Below are 27,981 nucleotides of genomic sequence, written 5' to 3'. Positions count from 1 at the left end.
TTGCCAAGTATATAATGCCCCTATATTGCTTATGTTAAAACAACTTATTCAACATATTGTATTCAATTACAAGTTCATTAAATTAAGTTAAAATAAATGTTTTTTCCTTTAAATACATACAGTTTTAGAAGTTTAGCGGTAAAAGTACACTTAACAAGAATGACATTTGTGTGGGAATATCTTCAGTCAGTTTAAGACTTTCGCGAGGGAGGGTCCTCGATAGTCCTAGCTATTCTATCCTACTTTCCTTCTACTTACGACATTATAATGAAACTTTTTTGAAAAAGAAAAAATAAACCCTCCCTCAACTGATCTTTTGGTCCATATCGGAAGACTGCAACTGCACTTTCTCAAGTTTCTTACACATCTTTTAAGGGATAAGAAATATTTTGTAAGTACGCTTATGTTATTTTATATATATTTTTTTCATATAAAAAACATTAGTGTCACATTAACAACTGACTCATCATTACGTTAATCACTTATCATTAAAATACAATCGTTGTGAAATTATGATATTAAGTTAATAGAAAGACCATAACCTACATCTACTCTAATTGTATTAAACAAGTATTATATATTTAATATATATAAATATTACTCATAAATATATTTGAACGCCTGTAGGTTTAATAGTTATGTGTCGAAAATAACTTGACCTTAAGTTATATTTGTATCTGGCACACGTGTAATATAAAAGAGTTTGTGAATCACAAGTTCAAGTTTAGATCTGGTTATGAATTAGCTGATTTTTGTTAAACACAATGCCAGCTTATTTATGCGAACGAAATAGCAATTGCTAAATTCATGTTATAATTTATTTTTGTGCGAAAATTATTTTCCCTACAATTTCTATTTTCATTCATTGGAGAGATTCCCAATATTCGGGTCGACGACCGACCTCACTTGGAATGCTAAATATTACAGCACAAAGACTGTTCGATATTCAAAGCTTATCTAAACAATTGATTACGAACGATCGGTTTGATCGGAAAATCAGTAAACATCAATTTTAATGTGTGACGTTTATTTCTTTGAATTACCTACAAACGTGTGGCATTTATGTATGTTACATGTTGTTTAGCGATTAATTTATGTAAGTATTAATCTCTTCTTTTGGTTTACATCATTTAACACGAAGATGTAGCACCTTTGATGCATCTCAATGTTTTTGATTGCAATCATAAGATTATTTCGATGTTGGAATTTTTGGCTACACCCCAGATTTGAATTCCATATATTGGCTTTAAAATAGTTTGTTTCCTAATGAATTGTAGAATATATTTATTGTTAAACTCCTGAATTAATTGGATGGAGTGATTTTCGTTCCTCCTGGTTTACTAGTTGATAAAGAAGTATATTTTTAATTACATTACTTCTTGCTCAAAACGCTTGCGATACGTTATTAAAACAGGCAGCAGAACATCCATTTTCATCCATATTTCTACCGAAAAGAATTATCTTGTTTTAATGCAGAATGCAGTTATTCTTTATATTCAAGACTGGAGTATAATTATCATATATTAAGATGACATCTTAGTCTAATTACATGAATATTCAATATTCAGAAGTTTTTTCAGAACTCTTCCAGTAATTATTAATATCTGTATTTGTGTTGATAATTGACAATAGTATTATATTTTATATATATATTACTGTAAAAAATAAAACACAAACTTGTGAGATATTATTTTATTTTTGAAATGTATAATGTTTAGCGATAAGGCCGAAGTTAAAAGTGCAAGGAGAAAAAAATCGCTAATCACGTAATTTATTGGTTTTAATTGTTCGTCTGGTATCGACAATTAAGCAAACTCTTTATTTTATATTTAATAACGGCCAATTAACAAATAATCTTGACTATTTACGATCGTTTGTTGTTTAAATTGACACGTTATCGTTGTATTTTAAGAAAGTTATTCTGAAGAAAATTTAGCAACATAAATATTGAATCAAAAAATAGAACAGCAAATGATCTTGTTTTCGTGAAAACGTTCTTTTGGCAAAGCGTCGCGTTACAATTATTTCGTCAATTTCGCCGATTTGGCGCAAATCCGAATAGAAATTGCCAAGCGAATGAATATTTCGGAAGTATTCCGAAATAAACAATTATATAGGCGACCATTTTGTATATTTTGTATACATTTATTCATCTGTGAATTGTCACATGCTTTCAAAAATATAATAATAATAAAAAAATATATATATATATATAATACAAATTCATTTGAGAAATAGATGCATTAGTGTTTAATGAAATTTTGTATAGTAACAAGATAGCATACAATATTTAGGATTTTTTATCTATATGAATTTCGCGTCAAAATAATAGTGAATCATATACTATGTAACGTTTCTTTACAAAAAAATATTTGAAACCTCACATTTATTAGTGTGTTTTCTAAATAAATATTATGTTTTGTGAACATTCTTTTAAGTTGTTTTGGTAATATTTTTTAATCGTCTTATTTTAAATCGAACCGAATTATTTATTACCAATATTATACTCACAAATAGTATAAAATATAATATGAGAAATATATCCACCATAAAATATTTGACGAAACTTTAAAAGGTTAAATTTATTGTTTTTTGTGCTACCGATGTTTGATTATCTTATCATTATTACTATTTAAACGTAAATGGTCTATCTTTAAAATCACCTAAAATATATTTTTGCAATATTCATTATGACAATTAAAAATATATAGTCTGCAATTACTTGCTTTTAAAACGCAGTATGCACATCTATCCATTCGTTTTAGAAACACATATTTAAAATCACTGATCTATTTAACAAAATGAAGAAAAGTAAACATTTCATTTTAAATTCAGATACGCCGAACAGGGAGTAAATTTTCAAGTTTCAATAGTTTGTGTGCCAATCTGACCAATTTCAACAAATACTTGAAACCTTTAATCTAAATGTTTTCGATATTTGAAAGTTTGGAATATATAAATTAAATAAATAATAATAATCAAGAAAACATCTATAAAATTATATACATCTACAAAAGCATGTATATAATGTAAATACATATATTAAATCAGGCACGTGCATATAAAATACATAATAAATTTATTGCGTCTTAAATATATGCATAAATATAGAGTAAATATCCATCTACTAAAACTATTAAACATAATGATCACATTGTAGAGATCAGCTGTTTCCATGACGCCACCGGTTGATATTTCGATTGTGCTTATCAAATATTAGTATCAAGATAAGAGATGTCAAAAACTATTATTTAAATATAAAAATAGTTGATTTTATATCACATCCATCTTGACTTTTAAGTGCAATAAACCAAACTTTAAAACATTAATATTTTGGGAAATTACTGAGATGGAGATTGGTCTTTCGAAATGTATAATACTACACTATTTCGCTACTGTTCATTCAATTTAACACGTGTATTTATATGACGATATTAATATTTCATATAATCATCTGATATGTGAAATCATATATATGTCTATGCTATTAAATTGGCGTTCAAATTTTGAAATGCTCAACAGGCGGGAGGTAATGCACTGTTGCATAAATAGTATTATTTTCAACAGAATTTTAAGAATACATATTGTGTTAAATGAATTGATTTAAAAAAATATATCCTGGAAAGGTCGCAAGATTTAGATAGATTTTTGTATATAACTGTATAAAAAAAGATAAATTTCAATTTAAATATTATTTTATATCTATTAAATAATATTTTTAGCCTCGCGAAATAGTTTTTTGTAATTTTTATTTATAAATACATACTTTCTTTATTTCCTAACTTTTCTCTTAAATATTTTTATAATATGTTTAATATTTAAAAAAAAGATTAGGTGGATTTGGTTCGCTAACTTAGCCAAGAGCAATTTTTAAAACAAATTTCATGTTGATATTGTGCCCAAAAATTTTGTTATATCATATGAAAACAAAAAAATTAAAAACCATATTTATTAATTTTAGTTCTATTTTAAAACCATTTTTACTTTTTTTAATTTTTCTCTAATTTTTTTGACGGAGAAATTTTTTTCATGTTCTGAATAAATGCTATTTTCAAGAAAAAATGGCGGATCAAACAAACTAACGAATTTAGCAGAAATATTTACTAGATATTTACGGATCCTAGATTTAACTTATCCTAGATTTTTACAAGTATATATTACAGTTACATTTACATTTTTACAAGTATTTGTACAAAAACATCTATAAATGGAATGTTTATCAGCAGTGAATACTATGACTGAAATTCGCAGAATTCGTTCTAGCTATTTATTTTATATGCAAATCCGTACTAAACAAACGTCGTTATGGATACGATCTTTATGTATATCAAATTCGTTCCAAACATTATTACCTATTGTATATATAATAATGTATTTAACATGTTCCATATAGAGATATTTGTTTTATTTTTTATTACAAATCTGACCATTATGACTTGACAGGCGCCATAATGGCTATTATATAATATAAGCAATATAAAACATTTTAGAAAGTAATACAAAACTGTGCAACAACACACATAAAATAGGGAAGCACCATTTCACATATTTTTTTAGCTCCTCATAGCTATCGCCGATAACATTCTTGTGTTTGGCAAGCTCGTTGAGAAACCGGATCGCTCGTACAAGAGGTGCGCTTTCAAACGTTTACGTCGTGGCCGCAACGTGTAAGAATAAGGAACGCGATCGCGACTCTCTAGGGCACTCGCAGCCGAAAGTCGCCGAGAATTTACGCGATTTCGAAACTGCTCCAAAACTTTAAAAAGTGATTCATAAATTATGTTCCAACGCTCCCAGAAAAAAGGCACTAGGATACAAAAATGGATACGACTCGTACCAATTTTTCTTTGAATTCTCTCTAACAACAAGGAGTACTTAGCTTCTCTCGGATTCCAGACAATGGAGTCATATTTGAGATCATATTTGAATATCCTCGACGCAAACATATACATATATGTATTATATATAGGTACATATAGATAAAAAAGGACTGAAGACCAATACACATGAAAATGTACACATATATTGAAATAAAAAAATCTACCTCAGGGCTCGGCAACCTATGACCCGCGGGTTTGATTATTTTAAATGATCCATTTGAGTTCTGCAAATAACATTTAATTTTAATAATGTACATGTTCAGGATTATGATGTTACGATCAGACCACATATATGATTGTTAGGACCAAAAATATTTACTTACCCGAATAGTCTTCTTGATAGTCACATTGTAATTATTTTGACCCGCAGCCGAAAAATGTTGCCGAGACCTGATCTACCCCGACGTTCTCCGATGTGGTCCGAAAGTGAACTAAAATTAGGGTTTATTTAACATGAATTTATTTTGTTATACAATAACAATAATAACAATTATAACAATTTGGCAATGTATATTCTTAACATAACATATTTAGAAACACCTGTACACGATTTCACCCACCAGATTTCCAAATCACCTAATAACAGTCATATAAAATATCTATATATTCTTATGTCTGATTTAATTAATTATAGATTAAACATATTTTTGTTTAATTTTTAAATATCACCAAATAATTATGTGTAATTATATGTATATTTAGTGCATATTTATGCGTCGCAAGTAATTCGGTTCGATTCGATTGGTGTTCAAAGCAGGCGTTTAGTGTCAATAGACTGTGTTGCATCTTATAAATAAGGCTGCTGGCCGGTCGCAATGGCGGAAAGACAGAAAGGATAATTGGGGCGCGGACAGGGGGGCAAGATCACAGGAGGTCGCATTTCGCTCCTTGCCTCGACGTCGGTCTTTGCCCGCCTACCTACCACAAGGTGTGTATTGTATCTATGAATATTTCGGAAAGGTCATTTAAATGTACACATATATTTATTCTTTTTTCACTTGACACTTCAGCGTCGTCTTCTCTATGCTGAATTTAAAGATGTTTGTTGTGATTTTTTGCACGCAAGCCAATTTGAACTTGCCGCACGACGCCATCTTGAATTATATTTATCACTTATCGCTGTATATATACAAATATTTGTTTGAACTGCCTATGTACTTTTCACTGCGAGAAGCAAACTTTTTTAGAAAAGAAGTAGCAATTTTCATCGCAGATCTGTCATAACTTTACTTGTTAATCAACAGTGAAGCTTTCCTGCCATCTTCTTGTTCCAATAAACTGATTTTAATAGTATTTTGCGTTAACTGCAAAATATCGAAGCATCACCTTCTCAGTGAAAGAAATCGCACGAGCTTGAAATACCTGTAAGGAATCTAACAATTCTCTGATTTGGTCACAACATTCGCGACACCGTACAGAAACTTCTCTGGAATCAATGCACGCCTCATTAATGGTCACACGTGTATTATAAATAACTAGTTTATTCAAAGCAGAAATAATTTCTCCCTAACTGCAGTTTTGGTCGACCGCTACGCTAATCGTTCTTAAGGCTCGTTTACCGTTTTTAAATAGGTCGACCCAACGTTACACGAACTTTTAGATTCAACAAACTCAAACTGAATGATTTGATCGCTTCTTCTGATTTAACTTTGCAAAAGTGAATCTAAATAAAAAAAAATAATATTTTATAATTATGAAGGACCATTCAGTCAGGATCAGATTCATTCAACAACATCAAACGATTTGAATCTCACGACTTGAAGTTATTATTAATTTTGATTAACTTACACCTATTATCTGTTTTTTTCTGAATTAATATGTACATATTACACAAGTGCCAATTGAAAACTTTATAGGTTGATGACCTAAAAGTGTATTCGCTGTCTTTACAAAAAGACCTGGAGTCGCTATCAATGTAGTCGTTCGACAACCGGCAATCTTTCAGCATTGTTCATTTTTTTACAATTTACATATCTCTTTTCAAAACGAAATTCCATTATAATTTGGGAGGAAGTGCTTTAAGCAAAATACTACTAAGTATGTAAATATATATATATATATATAGAAAAGTTGAAATCATATAAATGTACTAGCACCTGGCAGATAATTTATATTTTCACTGATAAAAATATATATCTACTGATGAAAATGTATTCCGATATGATTTTACATAAATGACATATTTTAAAAAATATTTTCGGGATAGATTCGAGACTATTTTTCTAGATTTTCTTTTAGCAATAACCACGAGAAACTGAATATATTATTTATTTATATTTCTGCATTAAATATAGTTGTTAAATTACTGATAATACAATCTATAAAAACATTGCTTGAAAGTTATTTTTTTTATTTTAAATTAGATTTCTGAGATACTTTATATGAGAGAATTCGATTATTTATTATCCCTTACTGCATTTTATTGTTAATTTCTTAAATTACGGAATATACACATCAACACTTTTAAGGCAAATTTTTATGCCGGTTTCAGTGACGATATCCGCACTTGGCAACTCGCCTATAGCAGTAGACATCCAGCTTCTTAATACGCTGTCATTATACGTTGATGTGTTCAATATAAGCTCTGAGAAGCTAGACATAAATATTGCTTAATTTTAGTATTTCATCATCAATTTATAAATGTAATGTTTTTTTTTGCGATCGACTATTATGACGCATTGGGGTAATCTGTTCGGTAATAATTAATAAACATTAATTTTCCCTAGCTTTTTTTCTTATACATATGCATACATATTTGTCAATTAGTGATATCAATAATAGCAAACCTATGTAAAAAAGGAAGTTATTAATAAATTAAAATAAACTTTGTTTTTTCCGAATGTGCTTAGTATTTTTTTACAAAGTTAATTTCGATGTATTAAGAGACGCCATTTTGAATACGAATTGGTAATTCTCACATAGATAAAAAAATAACTGCCCAAAATATAAAATATATTATGTATTATGACAAAATCATGCAGCGTCCGACTGTCTCTTTAATTAAAATATTATAGATAATGTCGCTATAAAAAATTTGAGTTACTAATTCAATTTAATAATTATAAACGTATTTTGCAGGTCATATCCGTTAAAATCGTGGCACAGTTAGTTGACCCTTGAATTTTTGATAATTTTCAATGATTTATAGCGATAATTTTACAACACAAAAAAAAACACTTTATTACATCTAACACTAAAAAGTGCGCACTTTTGGAACGAAAATTAACAAAAATAATTTCAATGCCTGCGAATTATAAATACAAGCAATATGTTACATCATTATTATTAAAATTTAATTATCTAATTAGTGGGGTATATTAAATACACAATCAACTTATATTAGTAACGTAAAAAACAGTAATTAAGACACGTTCAAGATTAGATATGTTTTTTAATTTACTTATAATTACATTATTTCAACTCTATACAGCTAACAAATTACTTTCAAAGTAAAAAAGAATTTCACTGCGCAGTGAAAGTTGGTTTTCCTAATAATAAATATTTTTCTAAAATTTCGTTTATATATGGCTTTCTAATAGTTTAACTTGTTATAAGCTAAGCTTTAGCCATCTTTATTATCTATGATATATTAATTTATTATCAGCTTTGATTAACAAATTGAAAGCGAGCAATCGAATGTCTTCATACCTGCAACACTTCGCTTTTCAAAACAGAATAGATACGAAAACTTCGTTTTTTGCTTGCTTCAAAAGACAGTCTTGCTGTTTTTATTCCATTCTCAACGCTCGCAGCATTTTACAAAAACGTAAAAAATAGTTTTAAATCGGATAGAAATGCCACTATTTTAATTATAAAACGCAATAATTTTACCAGAACGATCTTACTTTCTTGCGTATGTAAAACTCAAGGGAAAAACATACTCGTATTCCACATAAAGTGCTTTATGTGGAATACGAGTAATATTAAAAAAAAACATCAGAGACACAAAAATTTTCTCCATCGAGCACGCGATATTACTACTAAAAAAAGTAGAACTAGCAATAATATGTCAACTGCACTTTTTTATAGGATGTTTTGACTTGAACATGTTTTAATATTTGGCTCTGTAAGTTATGTTCATGAAGTCATGAAAAAAGAAATAAAATCTTTGCTTACCGAACAAATATGATATGAATATTTGAGGTTATGTTAAGCATGTCGTTAAAAAATATTGTCAGATATTTATATAAACGAAATATGATGTTTTAAATTTAAGAAATTGTTCAAATGTATTTACTTACCATTAAATATAATACATTATGGTATAAATCAGCTGTAAATTTAGAATGAGCTATTGTCACGTACACGTACGTCATTTTGGAAGAGCAGGTGGGGCTTTTTCCACCCGCCCCCCTTGAATTTGAAATATTAAAAATGAAAGCTTTTCTGATTCTAGGCCTGAAATTCACGGGTTATCCATAAAAAAAGTCTTGTATATCACTAAAATATTTTTTTAAATATGTCATTTCATTGAAATCATATCGGAATACATTTTCGCCGGTAGATATATATTTTTACCAGTGAAAATATAATTTATTTGATAGATGCTATTAAAATTATATGATATTTTTCTCCGCATATTTCTCCATTATCTGTTTGCACTCCGATATTACACTTTTTTTTAAATATATGATGAGCGGTGCCAACACGATTTTATTGCTTTTGACGTGGATTTTTGACTTCTGAGAAGGGATAATTGATTTTTGCGCTTTTTTATTAGTCATAATTAGATATGTTACATTTGTAATAACATATTGTACCTATTGTAATTCGTAATATTGTTAACGTTTCTAGATTGAACGTTTCTATTGCGACGGCACGATTTTCTTGCTTTTGACGTGAATTTTAAACAAGGACATCCCCTTAAATTTCGATATGAAATCGTAATAATAAAAAAAGAGATACTGACTGGCCTACTTTTGCCCCTCCTTGGAAAAAGCTGTAATGCCGACCCTACCAAAAACTCTTATATACATACATATAAATAATTTATCAAAATAGGATCTAGAGTCTTAAAATAACATACACATACTCAATGGTTTAACTATGATCTCATTTTTAAAGGCATAATTGGATACACAACAGCAATATTGTGGTTGCGGTCAGACACATCTCTCATACGCGTTGTATTCGCCGCAGTGTCATCTTTATCTATGCATTTTTTTACATACGTAAATATTTACACATGAGATGTTTGTTTAAAATTTGCATGATAGGGCATTTGAACCCATGCTTCGCATAATAGATGAACACTCTTTGCCCATTTGCTTTAAAACGTGTATTTTAAGTAAATAAACATAGGTTATTCATAATATTATTTTCGTCATTTTAGCCAACCTTCCTCTTTAAAAGATAACAGAAATACTATTAATATTGGGTCTCAAACCAAACATTTCTCACAAGTCGCAAGAATTTATTGTAATGGATGCAACAATGAGTTTGCGATCCTCTCACATGACTATGAATCCTATTCTTGCTACTACCATGCAGTCTAAAATCACAATATTCCATGTTTGACATATTTTAGTCGAAATTATGTGCAAAAAAATAATTACACAAATAAATATTTGTTTAATCCCATTTATTCATCACCCAATCTACAAGTATCCAGTCTCAGCGTTGCCGAACCCATTCCTTGATGCATTGACGAAAGAATATATAACTTGTTATATTCTTTCGTTTTTGTATACATACAATATTCGACGATCGCTCAGTGAAGAATACAACATTATTATATGCCTTTTATTTCATACAACCATTTTTTTATATTTAAGAACTTTATTGTATACAATTTGTTTGGCTTAAGTCACGTGTCTCTAAATTATATTTATTATTGAAAAATTAGCTAATCTTGCAATTAAATAACATCAATTGATAACAGGTTCTACCAGTTTAGTCAATTGTTCATCCAAATTTTAACAGAACACGTTGTAATAAAAATTGAAAATGAATACCGCTGTTCCATAATTGTTAATAGTAAATAACAAGTAACAGACGCGCAGTTTAATCTTCTTACATATTTTAACATATGTTTGAAAATTTTCCTACACGTCGATAAATATTCTGTCTAGATAATTGATTGGAAGGATTTAGATAACGCCACCTATTTTTTGGTGGTTGTCAACGCGGTTGTAAGATATGTAGAAACATCAAATAGGAAATGCTTGTTCCATTCCAATATTCATAAACATCTCTCTCTTTAGTCTAAACAAAAATATTATTTCAGACAAGCATGCATGTATGCCGTGTATATTGACGAACACGTGAGTTCATCTTTATCGATCGTGGAATGGATTAAAAAAATGTTATCTAAGCGTTTGTTGTGGCGCTTGTAGGTCGAAACCCCGATACTTAGATCACAATGTGGATGGTAATAGAAATGACCTTATCGTTTTCCCAGCGGTCGACTGAATCTTGACACTGTGTGACACCATATGTAATATATTATATTTATATAATTGATAAACAATTATCGTTCTTTTAAGCGGGTTTTTTTTTACAAATAACATAACTTATGAGAGCTTCTAGAGTCATAGGTGATAAGTCATTATTATGTTATTCGTTGATTTGGATTGTTTTTGTCAAGAGTGAAATGAAACTTCACCCCATTGTTCAAATGATGTTACATGAGACAATACCTCGATTAATTTAACTGTGCTTCTATTATAGAATTGTGAGTTGTGATTCATGGACATAAACACTATATCTTTAATATATTAAAAATATGGAATATAACTTATTCGAGATAAGCTACCTCAAAATATTACAGATGATTCTATATAATGTTGGCAAACGAAATAAATACAATATATCAACCGGAACGAATAAAAAAACATTTTACCTAAGTAAAATGTTTTTTTATTCGTTCCGGTTGATATATTGTATTTATTTCGTTTGCCAACATTATATAGAATCATCTGTAATATTTTGAGGTAGCTTATCTCGAATAAGTTATATTCCATATTTTTAATATATTAAAGATATAGTGTTTATGTCCATGAATCACAACTCACAATTCTATAATAGAAGCACAGTTAAATTAATCGAGGTATTGTCTCATGTAACATCATTTGAACAATAAATCGGTCGGCACGTACTCACTTTTGCACAGCCAAATTGCTCGAGATAATTTATTATATGCGAGGGACTAGTGCAGTGCTCAACAAACATATAGAGGAATTAATTTATTCGGCGAACTACTATATAATGCAATACTATACACTCACAAAGTTTAAAGTAGTTAATATAGCAGCGCATAAACTGCGCATAAATATAAAAAAAAATTGCATGTGCAGCGAAAATTTTATGGTAGTTTCTTTGAGCTACCAAAGATGAAAGTGTAAATCCCGTTTGCCGACGACCGCTAATGACTAAATTATTTATTATTTGTTTTAATAATTTATTTCGCTACTATAGCTAATTGTTTTTACACTAAACACATAAACAGAGTGTAAATAATACTTTAATAATATAATTTATTTCTTAATGTACAAGATGTTTCTGTATTCCATTGAGGATACCAGCTACATTTTTATTTTTGCGGATTGTCCTAGGAATATTATTGTACAAATTCCCCTGGCCGTACTCGTTTTCTTATACCAAACTATCCTTAAATTGTCTTTATTTCTAGTATTAAATCCACGCACATCTTTATTTTTTATTAAATACTTATTAAATTACTCTGATAATATATTATTTTCTAACTTATATATAAATACTAAAACATTCATCTTCAATATTTCAATCTATTAAACATACTTCTACAACAAGTAAATCTATTTTTATTTTTATTTAAAACTACATAATAATAATAAATGTTATCTAAATCTGAATGTTTTTAACTTATTCTTAAAACAGTCTGTTTTTGTTTTCAACATAGTTACTGACACGTTTTATTATATTATATTAAATTTAATGTGTGTACACACCGTTTATAGAAACTATCTTTAAAGTGTGTTAAATATATGTACATATAAAAACGATAACATTCAGATAAACTCTACTAATCTTTTCCATTGTAAATCAATTAGTATATATGCAAAATTAATTTTAAAAACGCTACAATCTAATTAATATAACATTTTAATAGGTACCTATATTAATATCATCATCGTAAATATTCCCGGCAAAAATCCCTTACAGTTTAAGATATTAAGAATATTTAAAAGATTTAGTATGCAAAGCGTTGCAGATTATCGGATTCATTATGCGGAGCGCTTGTCACTTTCTGTATGATACGTTAGTTCGTAGCGTTTTCGAATATATCTTAATTTTCTGTAATCTCAGCGAAGTAAAGTACTTTATGAGGTGAGCTGCGAATCGTATTAGTGTATTTTAATTAAAAGCGTTAGAATATACTTCATTGTATTTTCGATGTAGCTTAAATTAAATGAAGCACTTTTTGCTGAGGGGTGATAATGACATCCATCAGTGTTTGAGTAAAACTTAATACAGAAAACTATTATTATTTCGTACCCCTAATATATACATACATTGTTAAAAAAAAAAACAAATGTATCTAAAATATTTGCTATCAATGTACAAGTATCCGAATGCATCGCAACTGGCAGTGTCAAGTTTATTTATCTTGACGATCGTGTGATTTTCCCTTGGCGTGTCAACTCCGCGTAAAAACAATTGCGATTACGTCCCTTGTTCTCACCGTGGCAACAAGGACATCAGCGCTTGAGAATGCTCCCTCTTTTTTACATAAACTTTTATTACAATATTAAGTATACATTAAAAAAAAAAAGTACAAGTTGGGTTACAACAATTTTCTTAACAAATAGTAATAAAAACATAAGATAAATTAAAGAAAAATTACAAGGTCCCTTTAAAGTAAAATAAAAAATACATACATCCAAGTTAAGACTATTTATAACTACTGCTTAACTTTGGACTTATAAGTACGACGGCGCCGACACGATTTTATTGCTTTTGACGTGAATTTTTGACTTCTAAGAAGTGATAATTGTTTTTGTGCCCTCCTATTGACCTAAATTCGGTTTGAATACAATACAAAATTCTGTAGTAATATCGGTAACGATAGCTATCATATTTTAAAACATGGTGTAATATTGAAGTGCAGACAAACTATTGAGCAAGGTGCAATTCTGACTGTACTTATTCTTCTGCTTATTTTCCCCTGAGAGATGAGTTGACTTTGTTTGTATTTTCGACTTGACCTAGTTAGTTTTAGATCTTTCATTAGGTTAGGTTTGGGTTAGAACAGCAAATATATGTTTCGCAACTGTCAAATTGAGTTTTATAGACATTTTAAAGCGGCATATTATTTCACTAGCACCTATCAGTTGAATTATACTTCACTAGTAAAAATACAACTTCACCGAAAAATACACATTCACTGTAACATGTATAAATAAATAATGTTAAGTATGTATTATATACTTACTACGTATAGAAAAGTTGAAATCATAATAATTTACTAGCACCTGTCATATAAATTATATTTTCACTGGTAAATATATACATATATATGTATATATGCTGGTGAAAATGTATTCCGATATGATTTTACTGAAATGACATATTTAAAAATTTTTTTTTGTGTAGATTCGAGACTGTTTTTTTTAAATATTTTCGTAAAGGGAAAACTCGAGAGTTTTTGGCTTAGAATTAGGAGGGGGGGGGGGGGGGGGGCAAAATTTAGTCAGTCGTATTTTTTTAGATTCTATTAAGATTTATAGTATATCATTAAATGACTTGCTCCTGTGCTCCTACATGCGCCCTCTCCCCAAATGTCGTCCTTGCATTTGCGGCCAGGACTTCAACTTTCAACGAGTTTGCCAGACACAATGATGTTTTCGGCAATAGCAACAAGAAGCTGGAGTAATTTATATGACATGTTACACATCTCATTTATGCACTACTATAATTTATTGGTATAATTTCGTACGTGTTTTCAAGCATTTAAATTATATTTTTAATAAATAAATAGTGCTTAATATATGAATGATATTATTGGCTAAACGTAATATATTTTTTTAATATTAATATACGATATTGTTAAATGCTAGTGAAATGTATAAGTTTTTTTGTAATATACTTTTATACAATTATAATCGATTAGATTTTTTTTCCATGTGTATAAAATGTATTTAATATAACTTACTTAATCATTTCTACTATCAAGAAAAAATGTATATTTGTTACATTTTGATTAAGTCGCTCTCCTGAGATTGATTTAATTATTTTTTTATGTAATATATTGATTGTAATTAGTTGTAATTATATACATATATTGTGCCAATAATATTTTTACATTAGGTAGTTTTTCATTACAGATTAGAATATAATCACATTAATTTAAAATTATATTATTCATGAATTAGATTATTAATTAATCGAGTATACAATTTCATCATGTTTTTTAAAATATGATTTATCCTTAAACTTATTCCTCATAAAAACATTATTTTTTATCGCTTGATTATTCATAAATGAATCTTTGATTCATAGAATATTTAACGCAGTACTTGTGTTCTAAGTTCATATTCAATTTTAGTTTCTGTTGTTATTCCAACGTAGGCGAAAAAACGAATATTTGTCTAGACTTAAAGATACATGTTTGTACAAACTTTATCTTATCTTGCTTAAATTATTGCCTCTTACGATCATAGATTAAAAAATACATTTTAATTGCATTGCAACTGTTGGATAACCTTTTCTATGGGAATTTTGAAGAAAGTTTGTTCTTGCTTTGTATCTTGCACCCGGACCAAACTACGCCTATAGCTTTTCTCGTTCTGTTCAAATATTTAGTATTCATGTAGCTTTTATACTACTGTTTTAATTTTCGTTATTTATGTATCTAAGCATTTGCTTGTTTTACTTGTTGGTATTCCCGCATTAGCTTATCATTTATCAACGTTTTCTCCAAATAATCGCAAAATGCTGATAAGAAACTATCTTTAGCGCTTATTTGTTTTTGTTTGAGGAAAACATTAGGGGTTAATAGTCGAAATAATGTTTTAAATTTTAGTATCCATATTGCAGCTTTCAAATAATCAATCATGATTAATTTAACAAACATTGCCAATCGTTTTTGGGTACGCTCGTTAACTAAATATAGCAAACGCACATGCACGCCGACGTTTCGTGTACCAACTGGTTCTACTCGTGTTCGATCGCTTGCGAATGTCGAAAACCCAATAACGAAAGTTCAATATTTGCACTTGAAGTATTGACTGTGATCTGGGCAAATGTCTACTTCTGAGGCGCGGTTCAGAACTGCATATTTGCAATTCGTCCACGATGCATTCACCTACCCCTATTCTTCTATATAGAAGCGGACCGGTCTCTAGAGATTTACAGCTCCGCTCCAAAAATAGAACTGAAGTAGAAACCCGTTCAAAGCCAATTCCACCACTCGGCGACCTCAAATCTGGAAACAATTGTCGCCGACCACAGTTTCAGTACTCGAGTTCCGCAATCTAGTTAGCGGTCATAGGTTCGGCCGGAGAAGAAATGACATTTTGGCACTGAACGGCCTCGCCTTCAAGGCGTATGTGAATTCCAAGGAACTCCGGTATCTTGGAGCATCTTGTGTGCGAATTATGGTCACGATCGATCGCAGTCCGTTGACCAGCATTTTGATTTTCCTACCTCAGCAATCAGGCCAATGCGAAATCTCCGCTAGGTTACAAGACGTTTCGTCTAGTCGAGGGTATTACCTTTTGGCTTGTTGATCATACATACATATGTTGCAAGGTCGTTAGTATTTTTTCGTTGCGAATTTGGCGCACAAGGTCGCATCGGTTCTTTCCTATAAGGAAAATGGAATGGCAGTCGCATAAAATCTCAAAATGCAACAAGCAACATAAATTTATGAATTCAATCATATAATTTTTACGCTGCCACCTTTTTGTCATGATGCCACTTTTTTGGCAAACTTTCAACTTTTGAAAGTGCAAGCTTTTGTGATGAATCCTGTGTCACTTCTTAAATCTACTCCCACAGCGATCTTCGTAATGCTTTGTATATTTTCAGCTTCTTCAGGCAATTTCATCATTCTTTATGCAGTATAACTGTGTGCACATTAATTTTAGTCTTATTTTATCAATATTATTAATAAGACAATAATATATCTGAGGGACTATATATATAAAATGTTTATCTGATCTCTAGTTTTTGCCGTAGAACACACTCGTGCGTTGCGGCTTTGCACAGTTTCGATTATATACGTATATATGACAGCTATGATGTATTAAAATACCAGTCACACGCACCAAAACAATACAATTTAATGTATCAAAAATGTTTTATACCACTGACATACAAATTTGAGCTTTATAACAATCGTCGTTAGCGTTCCTCGCTGCTACCATGAACGACGATATATCGTTGCTTAGCATTAGAGTTAAATTTACATTTAACAAGAGAAATCTGATCCCTGAATAAAGTATCATTGAATCATAAGTTTAAGAAGTATTTGTAAGTGCTATTAAAAACTGTACATGTATAATAAAATAATAATGCGTTTAAATTAAATAATATTCACTAAATAATCAGGGACGTCGTTTGGGGAGATGGTGAAGGGAGAAGGGATTAAGTACTATGATTCTTAATAAAAAATAAATATTAAAAAAATCCAACTATCTCTCAAAGTAAATCTAAAAAAAAACATTCTTGAATTTATCCCAAAAATATTTTTGAAGTATATAATTTCAGTGAAATCATACTGGAATACATTTTCCCCGGTAGTATTATCAGTGAGAATATAATTTATTTAGCAGGTGATAGTAAAATGATATGATTTCAACTTTTCCATATGTATGTGAATGTGTATTTTTCAGTACAACTATATTTTCACTAGTAACCGTGGGACGGCACGATTTTATTGCTTTTGACGTGGATTTTTGACTTCTGAGAAGGGATAATTGTTCTTTTGCGCTCTCTTATTGGTCAAAATTTGGTTTAGATATGCTTCATTAAATTATCACTTATTGTAAGTCATAATATTGGTATAAAAAGTCTCAATATGAACCCTAGTTAAACCGAGCGTTTCCACTGCGACAGTGACGGCGCGATTTTATTGATTTTGGCTACAAAAATGCATCTCATTTAATGAAATACGAATCTTAATGAAATATAAATATTAAAAAAACGACCACTAATTGTCCAACTTCTTCCCCCCCCCCCCCTGGAAAAATATAAAATGACCTCACTGTAACGCATTTGAATAAAGCCTATCTTGTTGCAACGGATGTTTTACAAAACATAAAATATAATTGCTCGGTGCGGAGTAACACTTTTTCTTCCTCTTCAAGTGTTATGTCCGACGTTTTTGACCATCTTGTTGATTAAGAATAGCACTATTAAGTCATAAAAATAAAATACAATACACATTTTATACTAATCATAAAAACTTTATAATAGTATTGTTATTTTAATCATATACGATTAAATAATATTGTTATTTTTCTCCTAGAAAATACTATAAAAGTATTGCTTAATAAGCTCAAGTATCTCATACTACGATAATTAATATATAATATTTATTTTTATTATTGATTTGTTTTGGTCTACTTATTGTAAGTAATATACATAACACATAGCTTATTGACAATTACTGAAATCGGGTATTCAATAGCAAGTGTTTTGTTAGATGCCTATGATTAGTATTAATTCAGATATGAAAAATCAAAGCTATGTTTTATTTTTAAAATAATTACAATTTTAATAAAAACATATATAACGTAAGAAATAGACAAACATTCTTAAATAAAATGTTAAATATTCCAAAAATGTTAACTGCGCAGCTAAATAGAAAATATCATATAATCTCTTGCTGAATGTTACATATGAGATATTGTGGAATTTTCCGTTGTTGGCTAAATAAGTTAAACATTATTATTTATAAAAAAAACTGTATAATAAGGAGGCCACTGAAATGAGCATACCGATATTTTTCTTTGGTTAATAAAATAATATGCGGCAATTATTTTCCTAGGTCCTAGGACAATAATCGCCAGTTTTTCTTCTGAATCAATCGCATTTAAATATAGACGCTTCGAGCTCACGCCAAATCTTTATAAATAATTGTTTTCTATAAACAAACCCCGTGACATTTGCGTAAGAAAATAACTCGATAACTCTCAACCTGTCCATAGCTAGTTAAGATTATTATTGTTTCGAACGTTTGAACTATGACATTTCATATTTTTTGCTTGTTCATTGCTAACCTTTTCCGATTTCCGCCACTTTTCTTACTTGCTTCATTTTTTCCTAGATTGGTACTGATATGACGTATCACATTCTGTCGTTTGTCCAAATTGACGATTCGAAACTTTGGCAGAAATTAGAGCGGCGAGTCATGGCCGTCAACCTTGCATCTTTTGGCTTACATATAATATTTATTTACTAAAAAAATATTGTCAGTTTCATTATCTGTTTAAAATTTATATTCCTTCTTTTATAAATTACAGTACAGCTAATATTTAAAAAAGTAAATTTTGCAACTTCTCTCTAAGTGTAAAAATTGTACTGGAGTTGTAAATGAGGGGGAGTATGTTCTGACTTGAAAAGAACAAATTTTATAAGTTTCGAAACATTAATTTGTTGTTATTATAATAACTCGCGAATTCTGCTATATTAAAAATAATGACAGATGATCAACATAAAAATTATGTATATTTTCTCAACGTTTCTATTTTTTTTAGAACATTTTTTTTACAATTTACAATTTAGTGTTAAATTTCATATTGATCATACGGAATATTTTTGTAAGCCATTTTTGCCAGTTACTGGTGCCATTATTTTGTGTCTGACTGACATTGAGGTTAAAAATACAGATAATATAATATAAAAACTGATCAATGAAAATACTGACTAAAAAAATGATTCTGACTATTTTTCAAAATAATTCGTATCATTTAATATAAATTATGACCAGTCCAATTAAAGATCTAACCATTTAATATAAATTCCGAGCAATTAATATAAATTCTGGCCATCTAATATTTATTCTGGCCGCTTATATTCTGACCTTTTAATACACATTTTAACAGCAACCGTGTTAATATTCTGATCCGAAATATACGAGCCGTTATAAAATGTATTCACTGAGAAGAAAATCACTTTTGACAAACAAATTGTATTAATCGAACGTCTTCACGCATGCAACACTTCGCGTTTCAAAGCAGAATAATTATCAATTTTGGGGTAAATATTTCTATCGTATTATTTGAAAATTCAGGCAGAAATGCTTCGATCTATTCGCAACATTCGCATCAATTCATAATACATGAAAAATAGGTTTATATCGATTATAAATTGCTATTTTAAATATGAAATGTAATATTTTTAATGGGATCGATGTTCTGAATAGCGCTTACTTTCACCTCAGATCATGTTTTTTTCGCTCTTTTAGTATTAAAATAAAATACTGTCGTATCTCGAACGTAAATATTGGCTGAGAGAGAGAGAGAGAGAGAGAGAGAGTTTAATTCAGAAGTTTTTTTTTTTAAATATTACATTTCCATCCGATATATACTTATTTTTTACTTATTAGTGAAACGATGCGAACGTTGGAAATGAGACAGTCCATTTCTGCCTGAATTTCACAACCTAAAATCTAATACACAAAGCCAAATAATATTGTAAAAATACTTTTATTCCCTGGATAATATTATATACTATATATATACTAACTAAATTATTTTTGACTTATTACTGAGGGTGAAAATAAAATCGAACAAATAATAAAGATACGTGTATTTCGGCATTGGTCATATACTATACACATCATGAGTGATATGGCCGTGTAGACACACGCGCCAATGCGATAGCTTGCCATTAACAGCGCTTGAAAAAAATGCACAACAAATATTTATCAGTACTAGTAAAATTAAAGATACACTTAGATATTGAGTTATCTGTGTTTACTGATTCATCCTTATATTAGAACTGAGCCCAACAGTCACTGTTATACAATCGTAGATCAGGCGTTTATTTTAGTTCAAGTTTACTTAGATACAATGCCGTGGGAAGGAATCTGATTTTTTTAAATCGTTCAGAATTATATTTGGCGAATGTGTCACATTCGAAGAAAATGTGAAAAACTACAAAGGCATGCTAACAATATGATCTTCAGTGTTGTTTTATTCTTTGAAACTAGGTACAGTATTTGTTATTAAAAATTACTTTTTTTGTGAAATTCCAAAAGTTTTATATTGGAATTAAAGCAAAAAAGGTCATTTCAATATAAATTAACCAGACCGACTCGAGAGCAAAAAAGTTAACAATTTCTAATAGACCTATCATATGGGACAGTTCGCAGTCGTAATAGGAATTCGTCTCTATTTTATTATTATTTATTTGTTTTATAATCATTTAATTGTACTTCTACCGAGACACGCACAGATAAGCGACCCACAATATGGCCGAGTTATCAAAGTTTATTTTGCGAACCATATCAAATTGTAAATTTGGCCACCTTTCCCGGCAGCACGTGAAACCGTGAGTCAAAGTCACGCATTACGTGTGTGTTCATAACTGCATATGTGCATACAAATACGCATTTATGTGATCGGATTTATACAATCATGTGATGGATTTTTAAACGCGACTGTCCCGCTTCTTCGTGGCGCGACGACCACGCGCCGGTGGCGTGCTCACCTGCCAAGTAGAAAAACTTTCGGCATCCATTTTAAAACGCTTATATATACATACGTAAATAGTATTCTTTCGCTTGGCAACAGACCAGCCTCCTTTACGTCACAGCGCACCTTTCAAAAAGTTCAGATTAATCGAAATTAACTCGGAGCAACGAAATTAAATCGGTCTTAACATAAGCTACGTTATTCGCGTGTTCTTTTCTTCTTCAGTTCGGGGTCATTTGCGAGTATTAACTGTTCGGTCTTCATTTGCATATGCAAACATATTAAAGATTTCTCTTCAGATGCGATGTCTTCTTCGCAGCCGTTCTTCACGTCTCACAAAGCCGGGACATTTCTTTCGAAAATAACAGATTATATCTTTTGCACGTCAACGCGGCAGTAAGTTTCCATCGAGGAAACAGGTTTAGTTTGCCTTTGCCCACCCGAGAGTCGGGCGCCACCCATGCAACGTTAGAGAAAGCCACTCCCGTTTCATAGCCCACGCACTTAACTAAACCCTATAGGTCTCAGAGCTATGAACCTAACAATCTGCTTCCAAATATGCGTAATTACGAAAAATAGACAAGCTTTGACATCGCCTCTCCAAAGTGAACAAAGTAGTAGTATTGATTGTTTTTGCGCTCTCCTATTAATCAAAATTTGGTTTAGTTGTGCTTCAACGATTTTCACTTAATATTGTTATGAAAAGTCCTAATATGAACGCTAGATAACCGAGCGTTTACACTGCGACGACACGTTTTATTTCTTTTGGCGTGGATTCTAAACAGGGACCCCCTTGAATTTGTCCAGAAAAATGCATGTCATTTAATAAAATACTATGAATGTTAATGAAATGAAAATATTTCAAAAACGACCACAAATTGGCCACATTTCCCCCTTCCCCTGAAAAATCTAAAATGACATCCTTGAGTCACAGATTTACCTCGAAACATAGGTCGTGCATTGTGACATCTCTTTATTGTAAGCTGTAACAACAGAATATATAAAATAACTGATTTACTGACTTTGATACCAGTCTGGTCTCTCACTACTTATTTATTGGTTGTTGATTGTTTATATCCCATTGTAACGCACTGTCTATCATGTAACAACGGAAGTTTCACAAAACATAAAATATAATTGCTAGGTGCGGAGTAACACTTTTTCTTCTTCCTATGTTATGTTCCACGTTGGTAAACATCTTGTTGATTAGCAGGAGCACTATTAAGTTATAAATTTAAAATACAATACATATTTTTATACTAATCATAAAAACTTTTTAGTGGTATTGCTATTTTCATTATATCCGATTAAGGGAGGTTGTTATTTTTCACCTAGAAAATACTATAAAAATATTTTTCAATAATTTCAAGTGTCGGAAACTACGATAAAAAACACAAAATTTAAATACAAATAAAAAATGTCATTAGAGGGAGAATCATAAATGCTAATGGGATTTCTTTTTTTTTTCATTTTATTGTAATTATATTAAATTATAAACATATTGGTCAGGATATAGTAACATGTTTGTAAAATGATGTATCTTTAAAATTAAAATAATGCGCTATATATAACATAACCCTTTATAGTAAATCGCGTAAATAAAAATTGGTTTATTTTTACATAATTTAGACGATGGTCTCATTGGTTTATTATGATTTTAAAAAAGAGCGCTTAATAATGATACGCGTCTTTTTTGCATTTCTTTTTGCTAATATAATATAATCAATAGCGCAACTAGTCCTAGAGACGAAAGTAAATGATGGTCTGCAACTCCAGTTCGTTGTTTACATGTATGTATTATACATATGTATGTACGTGATAAATACAGTGATAAAACTTCGTCAACTTTATTAATTTAAAACCATTAAGAACGTATTCTATATATTATAGAAATGAAAGAATTTTTGAAGTCTGAAAAGCGTCTCAAAAATATTTTGTAAAGATCCAATGCATTTTAAGAATGAATTTATTAGCAACAATAGAGTATTTTTAAGGCAAAATTCTTTCAAAATTAAAAATATATTGCTTTTTAATAATTTGACGTTTTTATTCAAATGCTTCATAGCCATTAAAAACGGTTTTTAAACGAATTATACTTTTTAATTTAAATCGTTACGTCAAAAACGTAAATTGAAGAAATCAGAAATCAACATCATAAATATAATTTTTAATTTTTGACAGAAATAGTCGTTTTATCTATTGAATTTACCTTACTGGTTGTATATTATATAACGTATTTATATTGCATTTAAACCATAATTAGAAATCCTAAAGCTACATAAACCAATTATTGCTCTCTCATATTATTTTTTTCAATACTTGAAATTCTCTTACAACTAGCTTATTGGTTCTTGTTCACTTAAAAATATATCATCGCCAATATAATACTTGAACAGTATCTTTCATTTAACACAATACAATAGTATAGAAAACTAATTACATTTATAGTGCGAGCCGATAAACTGATATATCGTCAATTAATTGCCTCTTTTTGGAACACACTTTTTGAAAAGAGATTATATTCCTTTCGTGATAACATGCTTTTGAAAAAATTGGATATAATAAGAAATAAGCTAAACTACTGATATAATAGTAGCTTATAAACTGACACAAGTATCGGCAAAATTAGTGATATAACATTGGTAATAATTGTTTCTCGACATTTGGCGATACTGCCGGGTCAAACGACAGCTATTTTTCCAACGACGCGACGATTCGAGTCTAACTTGATAAATCGAGGTAAACGCTTAAAAAACATAACAATTAAAAATACTATGATATTTATATTTCGTAACGCGCACAACGCACAACTATTTCGCTAAATTTATTATTTGCTTATTCGCCATTAAAAATAATACTTATTGCGGATCGATAAGCGCTTCGGAGGTCGACATTTTCGAGTTCGATTAAGATTGCTTTGAAATGGGTTAATCTCTTCTTTAAACTGTAAACCGGCAATGTCACCGTGGAGGATGATTAAAATTATTGTTATTATGTTATTAAGATTGACAAAAAAAAAACAATGGCTCAATTTATCGGCGCTGCGGCTTCAAGATGTCGTCTTTCGCTTTAATTCGAAGAAGGATCGCTAAAAAATCTAATTTCGCTCGATGCTCGATGCTCGCTTCGACCGTGACTTACTTTTCGCGAAGGAAAACAACGAGGGCGTAATGCGGATTTTGTATTATATTTTTGTCATTATTTTTTTATTCGTCGAACGTGTGTTTATAAACAGTCGAACGGTTAGGTTATCGATAGCTCAGAGGACGACCGTGTCAAAGTGTCACTGAAATGCACTTCGATAAGCATACGCTTTCGAAAATGGCGCCCGCTGCGCCGCATCGGTAACGATCCGTAGGGATGCGCCATACCCGTTACTATTTTGTGGCGACGACCGCGGTTACTATAACCCGACCCACCTCCGTATTGACGAGAAGATTAACACATTCGTTAAAACAGTCGAAACGACGAAACAATGAAACGCGCGAGTTTGGTCGTTTTATCGATTACATTAATAACGAAGATAAATAACAATTATTTTTAACGAGCTTTTACCACGAGCACGTCTCTAATCTGTCAAGAGCCGGCTACGGCGCCAGTGTCAGACGGAAGTTCGAAGGGGGCGGTCGGCTCCGGCGCTCCGGCGATCGCTCTTCGTATTATTTTATTACCGTTTAATCTACCGACGTCTTTATCTCCGAGGCGTAATTAATTAATACGTTCGAATCGGTGGGTTAATAATTTAACCGCGTTATCGAACGCCGCAGATTAAATATTTTTGGCACAGTGACAATATGGAGTTCTTTCTTTCGCCTATGATTAACGATTCTTTCGGGGGCGTGAAACGATCGATTCGAGTGAATAAAAAATAACTTTAATATGTTATATTTATATCGAACAGCTGTATGATTTTCTTATTACTGTGAAATTAAATGAATGATTTTTAAATACGTTCTATACATACATCTTAGTCAGTAATATTACGAGTAGTTTATAATGTACATACTTAAATTCATAACACTTTTCCAAGGATGATTTAGCTTACAAATTATAAATCGTCGAGGATTATATCTAATTTTATATTCAATATTTACGTTGAATTTTCATTCTTTTCTCAAAATACAACTAACCATTAATACAATATTACTACTGTTTAATTTAAATATTGGTAAATATGTACTTTCCATATACAATTATAAATGACATGAATAACTCTTTGCAACGAATCTACTTAAAAAATGTCATTTATAAGTGTAAACAAATGAATAAATATTTCTTTAGGATAAATTTCATCATTTCAGTTTTATATATTTTGTGCTCATTATTCAATGCATGCTAAAAGACGCCTACTTATAATTTTATTTTCTATTTTCAGATCGTAAATTTCTCTCAAAAAGTACGTCCAATTCAGAACGAGAATAACTCGGACCGTCCTGCGTGAATATGAAGGGACGACAATAAATCCAAGCGTCGAGAGCGTCCCAGTCTGACAACTTTGCTATAATGATAGTGAAACAAAACTGACAGAGCAAAAAGAACGACAGCCGTCGACCGATCCGTCCGAAGATCTTCCCTTCGAGATCGACTAAGATGTTGGCGTCGCAAGGCTTCCCCCTGTACGGCGCCAGTCCCCCGGCTGGATTCCTCATGGAGTACGCGCCGGCCCAGCCGTGCAGGATATACGGAGCACGCAGACCGCTCCCGTCGAGGAACTCGGCGCCCTCGTTTCCGATCAAGCCTCAGGCGCAGGGGCAGCAGCGGACGCCCAGGCCGTGCTTGCGACCCGAAGCCCCGCCGGCAGGAGTCAAAAAGAGGGTCGTCTTCGCCGACGACCATGGCCTCGCTCTCACGCAGGTGCGAGTCATGTGGGAGCCGTCGGACGCTCCGCCGCACTGGTCGCTCCGAGCGGCGCCCGTCCAGCGGACGACTGTGCCCAAATGGGAGCTCGGCTTCCCGCAACCGGCTTCGGACTACGTGGCCTTCAGACGTAAGATCAACGAGGAGAACGTGTCGCTCGAGAACGTCATCGTCAGGTTCAAAGAGGGCTTCCTCACCGGCACCGTCAAAGTAAAGAACGTTGGCTTCGAGAAAGAAGTCGTGGTGCGGTGGTCCGCCGACGACTGGGCCACCTCCGAGGACGCTTTCTGCGCCTACGTCGACGCGCCGGCCCTGTCCGCCGGCGCCGTCGCCGTCTACGACACGTTCAGTTTCAAGATCCTGCTGCCGGTGCGGTCCAACCGGCTCGACTTCTGCGTGTGCTTCAGGTGCCAGAGCGCCGAGCACTGGGACAACAACGGCGGGGCCAACTACTCCGTTTTCAAGAGGGGCGAGGTCGCCCGACCCGAGTCGCCGCCCAATGCCGCGGACGGTCCCGCCGTCAAGACGGACGAGCGCCGACCGCCGACCCTGTGGTCCGAGTACGCAAGCTGGCACGGCCCCTGCGACGTGCCCTACTGGTGACGAAGACTCTCGGGCGTCGAAGGAGAGCGCCAGCGCTGCGCTTATGCGCCTTGAAATCAAAACCGAGTCGAGATTGCCTCTCGTGTCGCTTTTCGCCTCGACGGAAACGCAAACGGCTGCGAAACCGTCATACTTTTGTAAATACTCTGCGTAGTTTTATATACATATATATATATTTGATATAATTTTTTACGGATATTTTTATTGTTTACGTTTCGAATGTGAAATTGTTACGTTTTCGTGTACGTCATGTTTTGCAAAGTCTATCTAAGAATCTATTAATATTATTACTATAATTATATTGTATCGTTATTGTGCTACTTTTCGACTATTGACATATTTTTATAGTATATTCTCGTATATCTGTGATACGCTTCCGTCGCGACGGAGAGAGGACCTGCGGGGTTCGGACGACGGATCCCGCTCGTCGAGCGAGGCGTCGAAGTAAATTTAAGTAATTTAAGACTGAACGAAAGCGCTAGGTGCCAATTAGGATTAGATATTTTTTACTCTCTACGTGTCATATGTGTATGTGAAGATCAACTATTGTCATATATAGTAATATATTGTACGTCATTATATAAATAAAATTATCAGTCGAATAAAGCGAGCCTGCAGTTTGATTTGATTGACAAATTTTAACTTAACCCATACAACTACTCTTCATTGCATATTTTACAATAAAAACTTTAATTAACTCTTATTTACACTGAAAAAATATATCACTCTTAGTTTGAAGTACATTTAAAGCGGATTTTTAAATTAACCATCAAGCTATACAAAAATGTTCTTTCTAATTTTTATTTTAAATTGATTACTCGCATGCTATAGCAAGTCCGTATCGAGGTATCTATCACCAATTAACTGCAGTTTAAAAGGAAAAGTTTTCAAATAGTATAAAGAGAATATAGATGTATACGATGAGCTGATCTTTCTACTATTTTGACAAAAAAGTGTTGTTGTGCTTCGATAACACTGACCATTCAAAAGATTACCAATTATTTTTAATCATTCAACAT

At 31.6% G+C, this 27,981-nt stretch overlaps 1 protein-coding gene across 2 annotated transcripts; it reads left to right on the top strand.

Moving 5' to 3' along the window:
* The first annotated feature begins 184 nt into the window (after positions 1-184).
* Gbs-70E (Glycogen binding subunit 70E) lies at positions 185-27,572 on the top strand. 2 transcript variants are annotated; one of them, XM_088206200.1, is made up of 2 exons: positions 185-391; positions 25,878-27,572. In XM_088206200.1, the coding sequence occupies exon 2, from the start codon at positions 26,093-26,095 to the stop codon at positions 26,960-26,962; it is 870 nt and encodes a 289-aa protein (XP_088062326.1). In that variant the 5' UTR covers positions 185-391; positions 25,878-26,092; the 3' UTR covers positions 26,963-27,572. The 2 variants fall into 2 exon arrangements, with proteins under 2 accessions (XP_088062326.1, XP_088062327.1); XM_088206201.1 differs by lacking the exon at positions 185-391 and adding an exon at positions 25,100-25,231.
* The last annotated feature ends 409 nt before the right edge of the window (positions 27,573-27,981 follow it).

The sequence above is a fragment of the Plectrocnemia conspersa genome, unplaced genomic scaffold, assembly GCF_051122295.1.
Source record: "Plectrocnemia conspersa isolate PC_06_02 unplaced genomic scaffold, ASM5112229v1 ptg000002l, whole genome shotgun sequence".
Lineage (NCBI taxonomy): Eukaryota > Metazoa > Arthropoda > Insecta > Trichoptera > Polycentropodidae > Plectrocnemia > Plectrocnemia conspersa.
Note: the sequence above shows the minus strand (reverse complement) of the source record. Positions and strands in the feature narration are given on the sequence as shown.

What these genes read in the sequence shown, in the direction of transcription:
- Gbs-70E (XM_088206200.1), top strand. Translation starts at nt 26,093, where the DNA reads ATGTTGGCGTCGCAAGGCTTCCCCCTGTACGGCGCCAGTCCCCCGGCT.